At 41.1% G+C, this 18,378-nt stretch overlaps 1 protein-coding gene and 1 pseudogene across 5 annotated transcripts in view; both read right to left on the bottom strand.

Annotated features, from left to right (window-relative positions):
- The window catches only part of ATAD2B (ATPase family AAA domain containing 2B), a 177,829-nt gene that overhangs the window by 115,391 nt on the left and 44,060 nt on the right, over positions 1–18,378 (bottom strand). For all 5 annotated transcript variants that reach the window (XM_525707.7, XM_063790083.1, XM_009442106.5 and 2 more), the window contains 4 exons: positions 15,756–15,872; positions 10,875–10,950; positions 4,680–4,778; positions 2,855–2,966 (listed from right to left, as the gene is read on the bottom strand). In XM_525707.7, coding sequence (XP_525707.2) covers positions 2,855–2,966; positions 4,680–4,778; positions 10,875–10,950; positions 15,756–15,872 — 404 coding nt within the window. The remainder of the gene's footprint in view (positions 1–2,854; positions 2,967–4,679; positions 4,779–10,874; positions 10,951–15,755; positions 15,873–18,378) is intronic.
- On the bottom strand, positions 7,211–8,123 carry LOC129143206 (phosphoglycerate mutase 1-like; annotated as a pseudogene).

Here is an 18,378-nt window from a genome sequence, read left to right as displayed (position 1 = left end):
AAAATTTATAAAAGAGTCTTACGATTCAGAAATACATGCCTTTAGCAGAAGCTTTTAAACATAACTACAAATAAGTGTAGAAAAAAAAGGCCAACAATAAAATCCAAGTTTACATTTCAGTTCAGGCAAATTAAGCTACCATTATTTAATCTAGTAACTCAGAACCAGGATTAATCCCCAACCTAAAACTTTAATAGGTATCTATAGGAGATTTTTATATTATACTAACACATATAATTTTTATATTATACCAAGTTTTAATGGGCCTGGCACAGTGGCTCACACTTGTAATCCCAGCACTTTGGGAGCCCAAGGAGGGCGGATCACCTGAGCTCAGGAGTTCGAGACCAGCCTGACCAACATGGTGAAACACCATCTCTACTAAAAATACAAAAATTAGCTGGGCATGGTGGCGCACGCCTGTAATCCCAGCTACTTGGGAGGCTGAGGCAGGAGAATAGCTTGATCCTGGGAGGCGGAGGTTGCAGTGAGCTGAGATCGCACCATTGCACTACAGCCTGGGCAACAAGAGTGAAACTCCACCTCAAAAAAAAAAAAAAAAGTTTAAATGGTTTTAAAAATATATAATTATTTTGTACATGTATTCTCAGAAGGGGGCAATATTGTCCTCACAGGGGCAAAAATTGGTTCAGGGGTAGGGCAAGAAAAAATCTTAGCTATTTACAATAGTTTGTAGACCTCCCAAGGTCAATGTTACCTGACAAAATCTTATTCTTTAACATTTAATTTCTCTAGTCAGAGAGAAATTTACTTTTTTTTTTCTTTATGGGACAATGATGAAAAAATTATTTTAGAAACACTGATCTATCACAAGAAGCAGCAAAGATTGTTCCTCCCACCCATAATAGTTTAAATAGCTAGAAGGCTTTGTAAGAAAAAAAGTGTACAGACAAAAAATGCTTTAAGAAAATTTTACCCAAAGTGTTAACTGTGACTGCCTCTTCCCTGCTTCTTCATTCTGTTATGGTACTTGAAAATGTTTTACAATGAAAGTATTACTATGATAGAAAAAGTGAAAGTAAACTATTAACAGAAAAATAAAAACAAGTTAAATAACAGAAACATTTTAAGAGAAGCTAAATTTTCTTGTATTTGGTATCAAATTTTAAAGAAATAAGTGGCCTGGCACGGTGGCTCACGCCTGTAATCCTAACATTTTGGGAGGCCGAGGTGGGAGGATCACCTGAGCTTAGGAGTTCGAGACCAGCTTGACCAACATGGAAAAATCCCGTCTCTACTAAAAAAATACAAAATTAGCTGGGCGTGGTGGCGCATGCTTGTAATCCCAGCTACTCGGGAGGCTGAGGCAGGAGAATCGCTTGAACCCGGGAGGCGGAGGTTGCGGTAAGCTGAGATTGCGCCATTGTACTCCAGCCTGGGCAACAAGAGCGAAACTCCATCTCAAAAACAAAACAAAGAGAAAAAGAATTTAGTCTACTTTGGCAGAGACATCTAAAGTTTACTAGATTCATCTGTAAATGGACAGATGAAAATAAATGAAAGGAAAATAAAAATGAAGAAAAAAATTTTTTAAAGACAAAAAAGAAATTAACTAGATTCAAAAGAGTAAAGTGCTGGTAAGCCAAATAAGCAAAGATCATTAGGTAAGGTCTTCTGAGAAGGTGCACTATTAGAAATGGGATTCTGCTCATATGCAATACTCTAATATTTTCTTAGGGTCCCATTAATAAAGTAAGATAAGCATTTTCCTCTATGACTTCAGATTAGAGACAGTTAAAATTTCATCTTCAAGTATATATGCAATTCTATTTGATAACTTATTTTAAATCTCTCTATGGAAATCACTTAAATTACGTTGTATAGAGAGATTTTTGGGAAAAAAGAAAAAATGTATCAAATAAATTCTTGGTTATGCAGTAACCTTATTCCAAAATATCCCCCAAAATAAGATACTACTAACAATGAGAAAGAATCTACCATGTCCTCCGAGTCTTGTGCCTGTTTTTGTGCTATGTATCTTCCCCAGGTGTGATCGATCATCTATTTTCCAAAGTGACCTCACCGCTCTTTATATTGATGACCCGTATTTGAATTTCTAGTCCAGGTATTTCTCCTTAATGCCAAACCTAAATAACCCATTACCTACAAGGTGCTTCCACTTGTAGTATACCTCGGATACCTAAACATGTATTAGTTAAATACAACTAATTAAATCATCTTCCTGCCTCAAACATTTATTCCTCTTCTCATGTTCCCTACTCAGAGAATCAAGCCATTCTCCATCCAGACCATCCATTATCTACCTAGTCACCTAAGCTAGAAACCTGGGTAATACTCTCAAGTTGTACCTTTCCCTTGCTCCCCAAAAGCAATTAATTCACCAAATTCTGTCATTTCTGAATTCAATCCTCAATTCTTTCAAACCCATTTACTTCTTCAAAGTTATCCTAGTTTCTACCATGACCACTACTCCAGATTACTAGACTACAGCAACATCCAGTCTCCCTAATGCCAGCCTTGCTTCCCCCAAATTCATTAACTATATCATAGCCAGAGTGAGCTACCCAAAATACAAAATCATGAAACTAGGCAATTTCAACAATAGCCCATTGTTCATCATGGTTTATGAAGCCTTGCCCCTCATAACCTTCTCAGCCTCATTTCCTACCTGTTACATATTCCAGTAACACTGAAATGAAAATATCTGACTAAGCACCACTTGTGGCTAGGGTTCTTAGGTTTCAAAACATATACATCGAAACATTAACACTGTCATATCCGAATTTTCTAGTTCTACTATGTGCTGCTTTAGAAACAAGAAAAAAACTTTTAAAAAAAAGAAAACTTCTAGAAAAACATTTACAAAACTTACTGATTTATCAATGTTCATTGGATCAACATCAGCCAAGCTTGCACCCACTTTCACTCGTTCTCGGAGAATACCACTAGCTAAGTCCTCTGCTCTGAAGTTCATAGGCAAACATCTGAAATTTATAAAAGTGCAAGTAAAGTTGCATTAAAAGTTTCACATTTTTAATGTCAAAATAAGTTTACATTCTTTGATGTGTCTTCATCTTTCTCCTTTTTCTCATAACCCAGAAAATAATATCAAAGGATTTCATACTTTTACTCTACTTTTCTTACATTCTTGTCAATGGCCAAAAATTAAGTTACTCACTAGATAAAGCAAACAAGATCGTTAATCTATTTGCCCGAAGAGCCCAATCTATTCCATTTTAGGAAAACATCTTAACATACCTGATTATCCCATGTTATACAACTATAAAATAAAAATAAACCTATATGTACTATAATATATGGGATTAAAATAAAATTAAGCTACTGATTGATTGATTGAGACAAGATCTCACTCTGTTGCCCAGGATGGAATGCAGTGGTGCAATCACAGCTCACTACAGCCTCAACCTCCTGGGCTCAAGTGATCCTCCCACCTCAGCCTTCCAAATAGCTGGAACTACAGGCAGGCAACACTACACCTGGCTGATTTTTTATACAGACAAGGTCTTACTATGTTGCCTAGGCTGGTCTCAAATTCCTAGGCTCAGCCACCCAAAATGCTGGGATTACAGGCGTAAGCCATCAGCCCAACCTTTATTATAATATTTAAATCTATCCTCAACTATTACACGAATATGTCTACTCAGTTATATGACTGAAAAAATTGTCTTTCCATTTTTTTCAAAAAAAAACCAGAGATCACATCTTGAACACTAAGCTTCATCTTTTGTGTAACTACCTTAAGAGAGATCTCTATACTACATTATTTAACACATTATTTAATATACTACATTATTTAATTTCTATAAATTAATATAGTCAACTTCCTCTTTTAACCTTGGGTAAATACCAATGACATTAACAGCCTCAAAAAAGTCTAGCATCTATAATGAATGTAACTTCATTGATATTTCTGAATCCTAATTTATAAAAATATATTATCAAAGTAGATTATCAGAATAGTTCGGATTAAATAGGCATTAAACGCTTTTATTTAAACGGATTTTTCTCATTTTCTTTCCATCATTCAGATGAGAAATTCTTTTTTAGTACACAATCTAACTGATCCAAACTTGTTTCCAAGACCTGCTAACTGAAAACTTGGTATTTCTACAATAAATAATAATTTGACACTTTAATTATTTACTCCTCCACTGAAAATTCTCTGAGGTTTTAGTGAGCCCAACAGTGATCAGTTAGTTACCCTAGTTAGGGAAAGATCACCAGAGGCACTTGTTCAACTGAAACAAAAACAAAGTAATTTTTTCCAATAAAAATCTAAGGTCTCCTGAGATAATTCTATTAGAAACCATGTCTTAATCTGACTGCTATAATACTGTAATCATTATAAGTACCTAAAATCAACCTCATTAAATGGATTTAGATTAGAAAGGAGGTACAGAGGAAAAGACAGACACTGCCATATAGGTTGGCCTGTTTCCCTTAGCTCTCCTTACTTTCCCTCTCCACAAATTATTTTATCGTAAGTACTTTCAGACTAAATAATTTTGGGGAAAGGTTAGATTTTTATTGAAAGAAAAGCTAAGTAGAAACCAAGTCAATGTCTTAATCTAGTCTAAAATATGTGTTGAATATCAATGTTAGCAAAGAAAATCACTCAAAAAAAACTTATTTTTCCTTTTTTCTACCATGGAAATAACATTACAAATTTTACTAACCTATTTCTTGCTCTTGCCATGCTCTTTGATTTCCTTCTTTCAAAGCGTTCCTCATCAGAAGAAGTTGTGTCACTACTATGAATGGCATGCTTCTTTCTCCTATTTAAAGAGAGTAAAATCCTTAAAACCATTATAATAGCAAACAACTTTTTAAAACACACTGTAATATCTACAATTAGCTCAGAGAAAATTCATTCAGCAAATATTTATTAAGATTTTTTACCCTCATACAGTTTACATGAAGTATAAAGGTAGCAAGTTCTGCAGAGAAAAAGAAAAAAAAAGGCCTGTAATCCCAGCACTTTGGGCAGTCAAGGTGGGCGGATCATGAGGTCAGGAGTTCGAGACCAGCCTGGCCAACATGGTGAAACTCCAGCTCTACTAAAAATACAAAAATTAGCCAGGCACGGGGTGGGCACCTGTAGTCCCAGCTACTCGGGAGGCTGAGGAAGGAGAATTGCTTGAACCCGGGAGGCGGAGGTTGCAGTGAGCTGAGATTGCGCCACTGCACTCCAGCCTGGGTGATAGAGCAAGACTCCTTCTCGGAAAAAAAAAAAAAAAAAGGAGAATAGAAAGCCTAAAGTTTTTTTTAAAAGAATAATTCAGGAAGGGAGTCAGTAACCAACTTTTTTTTTTTTTTTTTTTTTTTTTTTGAGACAGTGTCTCACTCTGTCACCCAGGCTGGAGTGCAGTGGCAAGGTCAGGGCTCACTACAGCCTCAACCTCCAGGGCTCAAGCGATCCTCCTGCCTCAAACCCCCAAGTAACTGAGACTGGAGGCACCCGCCACCACACTGGCTAGTTTTTGTACTTTTTGTAAAGAGGGGGTTTCACCATGTTGCCCAAGGTGGTCTCAAACTCCTGAGCTCAAGTGATCTACCCACCTTGGCCTCCCAAAGTGCTGGAGTTACAGATATAAGCCACCGCACAGGGCCAGCAACCAATTTAAATTACATCCAAATTTAGCGAATATCGGTCACTGTTTGATAAATAACATTAGAATCTCAGAAAAAAAAAAAAGTTCGGTTTTTTTTTTTAATTTTATCTTTCCCAAATAGTCACAGTCCAGACATTTAAAGAACAAAGGAAAAATAATACACTGGTTTACAGAAGACAAGGGCTTTAACTTTCCACTTAAGATATTTCCATCCTGTTTGAACTTCGTATAAAATACATAAAATATTTTGAAGAAAAAAATAGTTTATAACCAGAACTACTATGGAGAGATTAGGTAATTTGCCAGGCTAAAGTCATCACGAAGGAAAAATAATACTTAATGAATGCCAGATTATTAGTATAACTCATGACATCGCTAAGACACCTAAAAAATACTATAATAAAACCACCACAAAATTGTGTGCTCACAAAGTGTTCAAATTGAGTTCATCATATCCAAATCAAATGCTTCAACCACTTCTTTGAAACTGCATATTCAGTTAGCAGTACCACTAACTAGTAATTTGCAAAAAAAATACCTCAAAAATCATCCTAAATCCCTTTTTGCCCACCACATAATCACTGCCATTGAGTTCTAGCCACACTGCCTGTAAATATCCCTTATATCGTCGTCTTCTCCACCCCTACCTAGGTTTCGCTTACCACCTGCCTAGCCATTTAACCACGCTCAGCTCTGCTTTACCAAAAAAAAAACATTTGCCATGATCTTACCTCGGATCTTGTTACCGCGTGAACTGCTCTCCACCTCTGCAATTTTAAAATTCAATGGCCTACTTTTTGAACATAACCTCCTAACATACCAACTTTCAACTCATCAAGGCCTACTATACCCGAGCACCCACTGACTCAGAGTCAACTCCCTTCGTGGCTTAATTTTCTGTCAAGCCTCACAGGAAAAGCTATTACTTCAGTTTTTAATCTTTCTACCTGACTCTGTCTCCTTTTTCTTCCATTACACTTGCTAAATTCCAACCCTGTACCAATCCAAGTAACAAAAGTAGAACACTGAACACACTAATGAAAATCCACACAACCATACAAGCTGCAATCATTGTCAGTAATTTACTTCAAGCACAAATAGCCTTCAAAGATGTCCCAAAATCTGTGCATCAGTACTCCACTCCAATGCCCACATGTCACATTAGCAACCCAGATTTTCTCAACTTCTCCTTAAGATCCTTAACCCACCTCCTACTCCTTCTCTACTAATCGGAATCCTTTCATTAACTTCTGCATCCATTTTTTGTGAGGGAAGAAGGAATTGTTTTTGGGTTTGTTTTTTTTTCTTTTTTTTTGAGACAGAATCTCGCACGGTCGCCCCGGCTAGAGTGCAATGGCGCAATCTCGGCTCACTGCAACCACTGTCTCCTGGGTTCACGCGATTCTCCTGCCTCAACTTCCCAAGTAGCTGGGATTACAGGTGCACACCAACACGCCCAGCTAATTTTTGTATTTTTAGTAGAGACAGGGTTTCACTATGTTGGCCAGACTGGTCTTGAACTCCTGACCTCATGATTCGCCCATCTCGGCCTCCCAAACTGCTGGGATTACAGGCATGAGCCACCATGCCCAGCCTGTTTCTGTTTTTATTTTTGTTTTTAGATAGAAGGTCTCACTCTGTCAACCCAGGCTGGAGTGAAGTGACACGATCATAGCTAAGAGCAGGAAGCCACAGCTTCCACGGCTTTATGCACAGTCTCTTCATCCCCCAGGAACTGCATGCACCTGATGGTCTTCAAGTTCTTGTCGAATTCATAGACAATGGGAATACTAGTCGGCAGGTTCAGCTCCATGACAGCCTCTTCAGAGAGACCCTCCAAATGTTTCACAATGCCCCAGAGGCTGTTGCCATGCACTGCAATCAGCACCCATTTCCCCTCTTTTACCAGGTGAGCTATTTCTTCATTCCAAAACGGCAGAGCTCTGGCTTTGAGAGTCCTTCAGACTCTCACAGGAGGGTAGCTGATCCTCCGTGAGGTCTGCATGCCTGCGATCCTTACTAATGTTGCTGTAGAAAGGATGGTCAGGCTCCATCGGAGGTGGTGGAACATCATAGGAGAGCCTCCAGATCTTCACCTGGGCCTCATCATGCTTTGCAGCAGTTTCTGCTTTACTGAGATCAGTCAGACCCCCATAGTGCTGCTCACTGAGGCACCAAGTCCTCACTACAGGCAACCACATCTGATCAATGGCATCTAGCACTGTCCAGAGGGTCCAGATTGCTCTCTTCTGCACTGAGGTGAAGCAGATGTCAAACTCATAGCCAGCCATCTCACAGTGCCTGCCTGCCTGCCACTCTTCATCTCCTTATGGCCCGCCGGGCTCACGTTGGCATTGTACCAGTCGCTGAAGCAGTTCTCCAGGTTCCAGGTGCTCTCACTGGGCCAGATCAGCACCAGTTTGTAGGTGGCCATGGCAGCGGGCTGGGGAGGCCCTGCATCAATTTTTGATACTTCCCAACTCTTCAGGAAGATAGTTGCAAAAATTATCTACTTATTCTTTGCAATTTTGATATTTATCCTCTCCTCTACTTCTTTCTCCCCATCAGGAAAGTTCCCAAGTTTATGTGTGTACTGGGCCTATAACATATAGAAATGTAATAAATTTGCCAATAATAGCACAGAAGGAAGTTGGTGGGAGAAAAGTTGTATTGGTCTAAGAAAATGACTTCAGATAGTAAATTGAATGCATAAAAAATAAAGAGAACCAAAAATGGTAAATCAATTGAAAAGTTAATATAACAATACCTATAAACATATACAGTCATCCCTTAGTATCTACAGGGGAATGATTCCAGGACCCTTGCGAATACCAAAATTCAAGTATGCTTAAGACCCTTACATAAAAATAGTATAGTGTTTGCACATTGCATATGGCCTACACATCCTCCCACACACTTTTTTTGAAAATTTATCAAAGACTTAACGTAAGAGTTACCTCCTGTATACTTTAAATCATCTCTAAATTAATTATAATACCTAATACAACACATGCTATATAAATAGTCATCAAGCTGTATTTTTTGTTGTTGTATTGTTGGGGTTTTTTCTCAAATATTTTCGAGGTGTGGTTGGTTGCATTCACAGATGCAGAACCTGTAGCTCAAGAGGACCAACTGTACTTGCTAATGTTTCTTCTCGTAGCTTCAGTAAAAGCCATTAAATCATATAAAGTAATAATTCCAACAATGTATTGTTAGATCTGTAACATTTTTAGGTGTGATACAAATAACAATAATACAACAAAAATAGTGGTATACATAATTTCCCAGTAAATAACTGAAAAGCCAAAATCCTAGTTGGGGCTGGGCATGGTGGCTCATGCCTGGAATCCCAGCACTTCGGGAGGCTGAGGCAGGCAGATCACTTGAGGTCAGAAGTTCGAGACCAGCCTGACCAACATGGTGAAACCCAGTATCTACTAAAAATACAAAAATTAGCCTGGCATGGTGGTGTATGCCTGTAACCCCAGCTAGTGGGGAGGCTGAGCCAGGAGAATTGCTTCAACCAAGGAGGCGGTGGTTGCAGTGAGCCAAGATCACGTCACTGCACTCCAGCCTTGGCGACCAGGGAAGGCTCCATTTCAAAAAAAAAAAAAAAAAAAAAAAGAGCCTAAAAGCCAAAGAGTATACAAAACTATACAAAACAAACTCAAACCATATACAAAAATTAAGTAAATCAAAGACCTAAACATAACAGCTAAAACTATAAACTATTAGAGGAAACCATAGGAACAAATCTTCATGACCTCTGAGTTGGCAATGGATTCTCAGATATAACAGTAAAAGCATAGGCACAAAATAAAAAACAAGTAACTTGAACTTCATAAAAATTAAAAGCTTGGCTGGGCACAGTAGCTCATGCCTGTAATCCCAGCACTTTGGGATCACTTGAGCCCAGGAGTTCAAGACCAGTCTAGGCAACGTGGCAAAACCCTATCTCTACAAACAATATAAAAATTAGCTGAAAATAGTGCCGTGTGCCTGTAGTCCCAGCTACTCGGGAGGCTGAGGTGGGAGGATTGTTTGAGTCCAGGAGGCTGAGGCTGCAATGAGCCATGATCATAGCAAGCCTGGGTGACAGAGCAAGACCCTGTCTCAAAAAAAAAAAATAAACTTTTAAAAGTAGAAACTTTCCTTTGTTTCTACTTTCTTCTACATGTAAAAGAAAGGATAATTAGGGCCGGGTGTGGTGGCTCACGACTGCAATGCCAGCACTTTGGGAGGCCAAGGCGGGCGGATCAGGAGGTCAGGAGATCGAGACCATCCTGGCTAACACGGTGAAATCCCATCTCTACTAAAAATACAAAAAAATAGCCAGGTGTGGTGGCGAATGCCTGTACTCCCAGCTACTCGGAAGGCTGAGGCAGGAGAATGGCGTGAACCCAGGAGGTGGAGCTTGCAGCGACCCAAGATTGCCCCACTGCACTCCAGCCTGGGTGACAGAGCGAGATTCCATCTCAAAAAAAAAAAAAAAAAAGGATAATTAGGGGGAAAAAGTATCAAAGATTAACTTGAATGGATGCTTCAAATGAAACCAATGTGGGTCATTTAGATTCAACTCTGCTAAGAGACCAAAGAGCTGTGTAGCTTTAGGGAATAAAAAATAAACTTTTAAAAGTAGAAACTGGTCGGGCGCCATGACTCACGCCTGTAATCCCAACACTTTGAGAGGCCAAGGCAGGGGGTTCACAAGGTCAGGAGTTTGAGACCATCCTGGCCAACATGGTGAAATTCTATCTCTACTAAAAATATGAAAATTAGCTGGGCATGGTGGCGCACACCTGTAATCCCAGCTACTCGGGAGGCTGAGACAGGAGAATTGCTTGAACCCAGGAGAAAAGGTTGCAGTGAGCCGAGACTGCGCCACTGCACTCCAGCCTCCAGCCTGGGGGACAAAGTGAGACTCCGTCTCAAAAAAAAAAAAGTAAAAACCTTCCTTTGTACCTACATGTAAAAGAAAGGATAATTAGGGGGAAAAATAACACAGATTAACTCGAATCAGTGCTTCAAATGAAAGCAATATGGGTCACCTTAGATTCAACTCTGCTAAGAGACCAAAGAGCTGTGTAGCTTTAGTGAATGTAACTGTTAAAACAACAAATATTCCAGGCAAACTGAATCTGGAAGATAATAGTAGCTAAATAGGATGACAACTGCTAGTCACTAATTAAAGAAAGAAAGACACAATTAGTCTCTCATTGACAAATGCAAATGTTTCCTTTCAAAAACAAACCTTACCTAATATGGCTTCTTCTTGCTGGAGATCTATGAATATCAAACAGCGTGTTTTCCCTCTTTTTTTGATGAGCTGGTACTAAAAGGGAAGAAAAGGATAATAGAGAAATAGCTAATAAATTGATAAATTAATGTATTAAAGGAGTAGAAATGACTTCTGCTCACTTTTTTGTTGTTGTTGTTTTTTGAGACAGAGTCTTGCTCTAACGCCAGGCTGGAATGCAGTGGCGCGATCTCGGCTCACTGCAACCTCTCCCTCCTAAGTTCGAGCGATTCTCCTACCTCAGCCTCTCAAGTAGCTGGGACTACACGCGGGTGCCACCACGCCCAGCTAATTTTTGTATTTTTAGTAGAGACAGGGTTTCACCATGTTGGCCAGGATGGTCTCGATCTCCTGACCTCACCATCCGCCCACCTCGGCCTCCCAAAGTGCTGGGATTACAGGCATGAGCCACCGGGCCCAGCCCTGTTAACTTTTTTTTCTTTTTTTTTTTGATACAGAGTCTCACTCTGTCGCCCAAACTGGAGTGCAGTGGCGCGATCTCGGCTCACTGCAAACTCTGCCTCACAGATTCAAGCAATTCTCCTGCCTCAGCCTCCTGAGTAGCTGGGATTACAGGCACCAGCCACCACGCCCAGCTAATATTTGTATTTTTGGTAGAGACGGGGTTTCACCATGTGGGCCAGGCTGATCTCAAACTCCTGACCTTGTGAGCCGCCCGCCTAGGCCTCCCAAATTACTGGGATTACAGGCGTGAGCCACTGTGCCCGGCCCCTGTTAACTTTTTAAATAAAACCTAGTCATGTGTTTTCAAGTACCAAATGCTGTCTAGAAGCAAAATGAAAATAAAAATTTTGTGGCAATACTATAAAGTTGCAAATAAACATTCTAAACAGATGTTAACTTAATCTTTGTGACCATGAGATTTCTTAGATACATGATCCGTTAAAAAAAATTTTAGCTGGGTGCAATGGCTCACACCTGTAATCCCAGCACTTTGGGAGGCCGAGGCGGGTGGATCACCTGAGGTCAGGAGTTCAAGACCAGCCTGACCAACATGGAGAAATCCTGTCTCTACTAAAAACAAAATTAGCCGGGCGTGGTGGTGCATGCCTGTAATCCCAGCTACTCGGGAGGCTGAGGCAGAAGAATCGCTTGAACCTAGGAGGCGGAGGTTGCAGTGAGCCAAGATCGTGCCACTGAACTCCAGCCTGGGCAAGAAGAGCGAAACTCCGTCTCAAAAAAAAAAAAAAAAGAAAGAAAGAAATTTAGCACAATCCATTCAAAGAACAATCCATTAAAATTTTTTTTTATAGGCTGGGCACGGTCCCGGGACTTTGGAAGGCCAAGTCAAAGGAGTGCTTTGAGCCCAGGAGTTCCAGACCATCCTAGGCAACGCGGTAAGAACCCAACTCTAGTTTGAGGCGCAGTGGATCACTTAAGGTCAGGAGTTCGAGCCAGCCTGACCAACATGGTGAAACCCCATCTCTATTAAAAAATATGTATATACAAAAATTAGCCAGGCATGGTGGCATGCGCCTGTAATCCCAGCTACTTAAGAGGCTGAGGCAGGAGAATCACTTGATTCCAGGAGGCAGAGGATGCAGTGAGCTGAGATCATGCCACTGCACTCCAGCCTAGGTGACAGAGCAAGAAGGAAGGGAAGGGGAGGGAAGGGGAGGGAAGGGGAGGGAAGGGGAGGGAAGGGGAGGGAAGGGGAGGGAAGGGGAGGGAAGGGGAGGGAAGGGGAGGGAAGGGGAGGGGAAGGGAGGGGAGGGGAGGGCAGGGGAAGGGAGGGGAGGGGAGGGGAGGAAGGGCGGGCCAGGCACTGTGGCTCACAACTTGTAATCCCAGCACTTTGGGAGGCTAAGGCGGGTGGATCACAAGAGGTCAGGAGTTCAAGACCAGCCTGGCCAAGATCATGAAACCCCATCTGTAATAAAAATACAAAAATTAGCCAGGCACGGTTAATCCCAGCTACTTGGGAGGCTGAGGCAGGAGAATCACTTGAACCAGGGCGGTAGAAGCTGCAGTGAGCCAACAGCACCACTGCACTCCAGCCTGGGCGACAGAATGAGACTATCTCAAAAAAAAAAAAAAGAAAAAAGAAAAAGAAAAAAAGAACCCAACTTTACAAAAAAAATTTTTTTTAATTAGCCAAGCATGGTGACATGCACCTCAGCAGGCTGAAGCAGAAGAATGCAGTGAGCCATGTTCGCACCAATGCGCTCCAGCCTGGATGACCCTATCTCCAAAAAAAAAAAAAAAAAAAAAAAAAAAAGCAAAATGTATACATTGGAGTTCATTAAAATTACAAATGGGCCAGGCATGGTGGCTCGGGTGTGTAATCCCAGCACTTTAGGAGGCCAACATGTGTGGATCACCTAAGGACAAGAGTTCGAGACCAGCCTGGCCAACATGCTGAAACCCCATCTCTACTAAAAATACAAAAATTAGCCAGCTGTGGTAGCGCATGCCTGTAGTCCCAGCTACTTGGGAGGCTGAGGCAGGAGAATCGCTTGAACCCAGGAGGCGGAGGTTGCAGTGAGCCAAGACTGCACCACTGCATTCCAGCCTGGGCAACAGAGTGAGACTCTGTCTCAAAAAATAAATAAATAGGCCAGGTGCAGTGGCTCACGCCTGTAATCCCAGTACTTTGGGAGGCCGAGGCGGGCGGATCATGAGGTCAGGAGATCAAGACCATCCTGGCTAACACGGAGAAACCCTGTCTCTACTAAAAACACAAAAAAATTAGCCAGGCGTGGTGGCAGGCGCCTGTAGTCCCAGCTACTCGGGAGGCTGAGGCAGGAGAATGGCATGAACCTGGGAGGCGGAGCTTGCAGTAAGCCGAGATCACGCCACTGCACTCCAGCCTGGGTGACAGAGCAAGACTCCATCTCAAAATAAATAAAATAAAATAAAATAAAATAAAATAATAAACTTCTGCTCTTCAAAAGATACTATTGAGAGAATAAAAAAGACAAGCAACAGACTGTCTTATCTTAAAAATATTTGCAAATGACATATCTGTTAAAGGTCTAATATCCAGAACATATAAGGAATCTCAAAACTCAATAATAAGAAAACAAACAACCCAATTGAAAAAATGGCCAGAGATCTGAACAGACATTTTACCCAAGATTTAACACTGTCAAAAAGAAAAACAAATGAAAAGATGCTCCAACACCATTAGGGAAATGTAAACTAAAACTATAATAAATACCTGTTAAAATTAATTAAATAATCTGAGTATACCAATTGTTGGCAAGAATACAGAGCAACTACAGCTCTCATACACTCTTAGTGAAAATGGTATAACCACTTTAAGAAAGAGTTTGGTAACTTCTTATATCTCATCATAAAACCCAGCCTTTCTACTCCTTGGTATTTGTTAGAAATACAAAAACATATGTCCACACAAAGACCTACATGTGAATGTTCATTACAACTTTATTTGTAATAACCAAAAACTGGAAAGGATCATAATGTCACATAACAAATGAATGGATAAACAAATTGTGATATATCCACACCACAGAATGCTATTCAGCAAAAGAAAAAAAAAAAGGAATACACAGCTGGATGCAGAGGTTCAAGACATCACAGTGCTTTGGAAGGCCAAGGCAGGAGAATCCCTTCAGGCCAGGAGTTCAAGACCAGCCTCGGCAACACAGCAAGATCCTGTTTCTACAAAAAAAATTAATTAGCTAGGCATGGTGGTTGTACACCTGTAATTTTAGCTACACAAGGAATTGAGGTAGGAGGATAGCTTGAGCTCAGGAGTTTGAGGCTGTAGTGTGTTATATTTGTGCTTCTGAACAGCCATTACACTGCACCATGAACAACATAGTGAGATCCCTTCTCTAAAAGATAAACTTTTAACTTTTTCCTTCTGCCAGCAAAAAAAGAAAAAAAAAAGAAAACAACTAAGTTATTGGCCAAGCTGCAGCCGTATACTATTTTTGTGACCTCGGGTAAGTCACTTAACCTCTTGGACCATAAAGATACTTTCCCTAGGCCGTGCACAGTGGCTCACACCTGTAATCCCAGCACTTTGGGAGGCCGAGGCAGGCCAATCACCTGAGGTCAGGAGTTCGAGACCAGCCTGGCCAGCATGATGAAACCCTGTCTCTACTGAAAAAATACAAAAATTAGCCAGATGTGGTTGCGGGCACCTGTAATCCCAGCTACTCAGGAGGCTGAGGCAGGAGAATTGCTTGAACCCAGGAGGCAGAGGCTGCAGTGCACTGAGATAATGCCACTGTACTCCAGTCTGGGTGACTGCAGACTCTGTTTTAAAAAAAAAAAAAAGAGAGAGAGAGAGAGAGAGATACTTTCCCTAAAGAACTGCTATAAATTAAATTAAAGTGCTCAGTAAACTATACAGTGTAATGCAAAAGTATGAGCCATATTATTAAACACAAGCTTCTATAAATAAAATGTACATGCTGTACGTAAATCAATACTGCTAGCATGTACTTTGACTTTCTTTCAGTTGCATGTGTGTGCACAGAAGTATATGTAGTAAAAAAAATACAGTACATAAAACCTATAAGAGATTGCCTTCTTTTAAATTTGGCAATATTAATTTTTTTAAAAGCAGTAGGGCATTTTTAGTAGAGATGGGGTTTCACCATGTTAGCCAGGATGGTCTCGAGCTCCTGACCTCATGGTGGCGGGCACCTGTAGTCCCAGCTACTCGGGAGGCTGAAGCAGGAGAATGGCATAAACCCAGGAGGCACAGCTTGCAGTGAACTGGGATCGCACCACTGCACTCCAGCCTGGGCGATGGAGCGAGACTCTGTCTCAAAAAAAAAAAAAGCAGTGGGGCAGAATAAGTTACTCAACTACCAGAAAGAAAAAAGTTATTTAGAGTTGCCTACCTATTGGAGGTGCTTGGTATCGATCCACTGTTTTTCTCTGTCTCAAATTATATGGTCTATCATTTTCTTCTCCTTCTGCCTCTTCAACTTCTATATCTCCATCCTCCTCTTGAGATTCTAGTTTCCCACACACAAAAAGAAAAGAAAAAAGCATTATTTTAATTCAAAAGGATTGGTCTACTCTAGAACTGAATATTTACACTTTATCCATTACTCTTTCTGCACAGGTGACATTTAAGTGCCAACATATTACGTAAAGCATACATAATTAAAAATCAACCTAAATGGATGTAAAAGAAAATACTTTCCCTGCCAATGATCAATACAATTATCTGCTAAATAAATTAATATGATCATATTTTATCTCTTGATTTACTTAGGAACTTTGATTCTCCTTGTTCATACAATGCAATAATAGAAAACAGACTTAAAATTTTACCCAACTACAGCAAACTTCCATCAATGCTCAATTAACCACTAAATAAGATTAGTATTCAAATACCACTTGATAATTCAAAAAAATATGCTTATAGGTAATTACTAATGTTACAGCAAGAGCAACTTTTGTTGGCAGTGTAATGATTTGTTAGGCCTGTTGACCACAGTTAAGCATGGATTAGTTACATTTTGGTAGCAAAGTGCACATAAGCATTGAGAGGGAGCATGAAACAGACTTCTAGGGTATTGGTAATAGTTTATTTCTTGACATGAGTGATCAATTCTTTTTCTTTTTTTTTTTTTGAGACAGAGTCTCTGTCGCCAGGCTGGAGTACAGTGGCGCGATCTGGGCTTCACTGCAACCTCTGACTCCCAGATTCAAGCAATTCTCCTGCCTCAGCCTCCCGAGTAGCTGGGACTACAGGCACGTGCCACCACGCCCGGCTCATTTTTTGTATTTTTAGTAGAGATGGGGTTTCACCATATTGGCCAAGATGGTCTCGAACTCCAGACCTGGTGATCAACCCCCCTCGGCCTCCCAATGTGCTGGGATTATAGGCGTGAGCCACCGCGCCCAGCTATAATTCATTTTTTAAACTGTATACACTTAAAAAATAAATTATAATGTACATAAATCCTAAAAGGTTTTTCTTTTTTTTTGAGATGGAGTTTTGCTCTTGTTGCCCAGACTGGAGTGCAATGGCGCGATCTCAGCTCACTGCGACCTCTGCCTCCCAGGTTCAGGCGATTCGCCTGCCTCAGCCTCCTGAGTAGCTGGGACTACAAGCATGTATCACCATGCTTGGCTAATTTTGTATTTTCAGTAGAGACGGGGTTTCACCACATTGACCAAGCTGGTCTTGAACTCCTGATTTCAGGCAATCTGCCCACCTAGGCCTCCCAAAGTGCTGGGATTACAGGCGTGAGCCAAAATATTATTTTTTAAAAATGATTTGGCAATAGCTACAATATAACATCTAAGTACAGTTAAAATAAGAGTCTAGCTGGACGCAGAGGCACCTGCCTCTAGTCCCAAATACTTAGGAGGCTAAGGCGGGAGGATGGCTTGAGCCCAGAAGTTTGAGTTCAGCCTGGGGCAACATAGCAAGATTCCATCTCTATTTTTTTTTTTTTTTTTTTTTGAAACAGAATCTCACTGTCACCCAGGCTGGAGTGCATGATCTTGGCTCACTGAAACCTCTGCCTCTCGGGTTCAGGCGATTCTCATATCTCAGCCTCCCGAGTAGCTGCGATTACAGGCGTGCACCACAATGCCCGGCTAATTTTTGTATTGTTGGTAGAGACAGGGTTTCACTATGTTGGCCAGCCTGGCCTCAAACGCCTGATCTCAAGTGATCCACCCGCCTCAGCCTCCGAAAGTGCTGGAATTATAGGGGTGAGCCACCACACCCGGCCTCTATTTTAAAAAAAAAAAAAAAAAAGGCCAGGCGCAGTGGCTCACGCCTATAATCCCAGCACTTTGGGAGGCCAAGGTGGGAGGATCACGAGGTCAGGAGATCGAGCCCATCCTGGCTAACACAGTGAAACCCCATCTCTACAAAAAATACAAAAAAAAATAGCCAGGCATGGTGGCGGGTGCCTGTAGTCCCAGCTACTCGGGAGGCTGAGGCAGGAGAATGGCATGAACCCACGAGGCGGAGCTTGCAGTGAGCCGAGACTGCACCACTGCACTCCAGCCTGGGCAACAGAGCGAGACTCCATCTCAACAACAACAACAACAACAAAAAAGATCTGATGAAAATTAGTAAGCATATGAACGCCCAAATGCAATATGTAACTTTTTAACCACAAGAACTGTCAATACAACACAATCATATTAAAGCATAGAAAAAAATATAAAGCTGGCAGTGATACTTAGGGAAGTAGAAGACTAAAACTGCAAAGGGCTGGACATGGTGGCTTACGCCTATAAACCCAGCACTTTGGGAGGCTGAGGCAGGAAGACTATTTGAGCTCATGAGATCAAGACCAGCCTGGGCAACAAACATATTGAGACCCCATCTCTATAAAAATTACAAAAGATTTAGCCGAGCATGATGGCATGTGCTTATGGTCCCAGCTACTCAGGAGGCTGACGTGGGAGGATTGCTTGAGCCTGGGAGGTCAAGGCTGCAGTGAACTGTGATTGTGACAATGTGCTCCAGCCTGGGTGACAGAGTGAAAA

The sequence above is a fragment of the Pan troglodytes genome, chromosome 12 (genome assembly GCF_028858775.2).
Source record: "Pan troglodytes isolate AG18354 chromosome 12, NHGRI_mPanTro3-v2.0_pri, whole genome shotgun sequence".
NCBI lineage: Eukaryota > Metazoa > Chordata > Mammalia > Primates > Hominidae > Pan > Pan troglodytes.
This window is presented reverse-complemented; position numbering and strand designations above follow the sequence as displayed.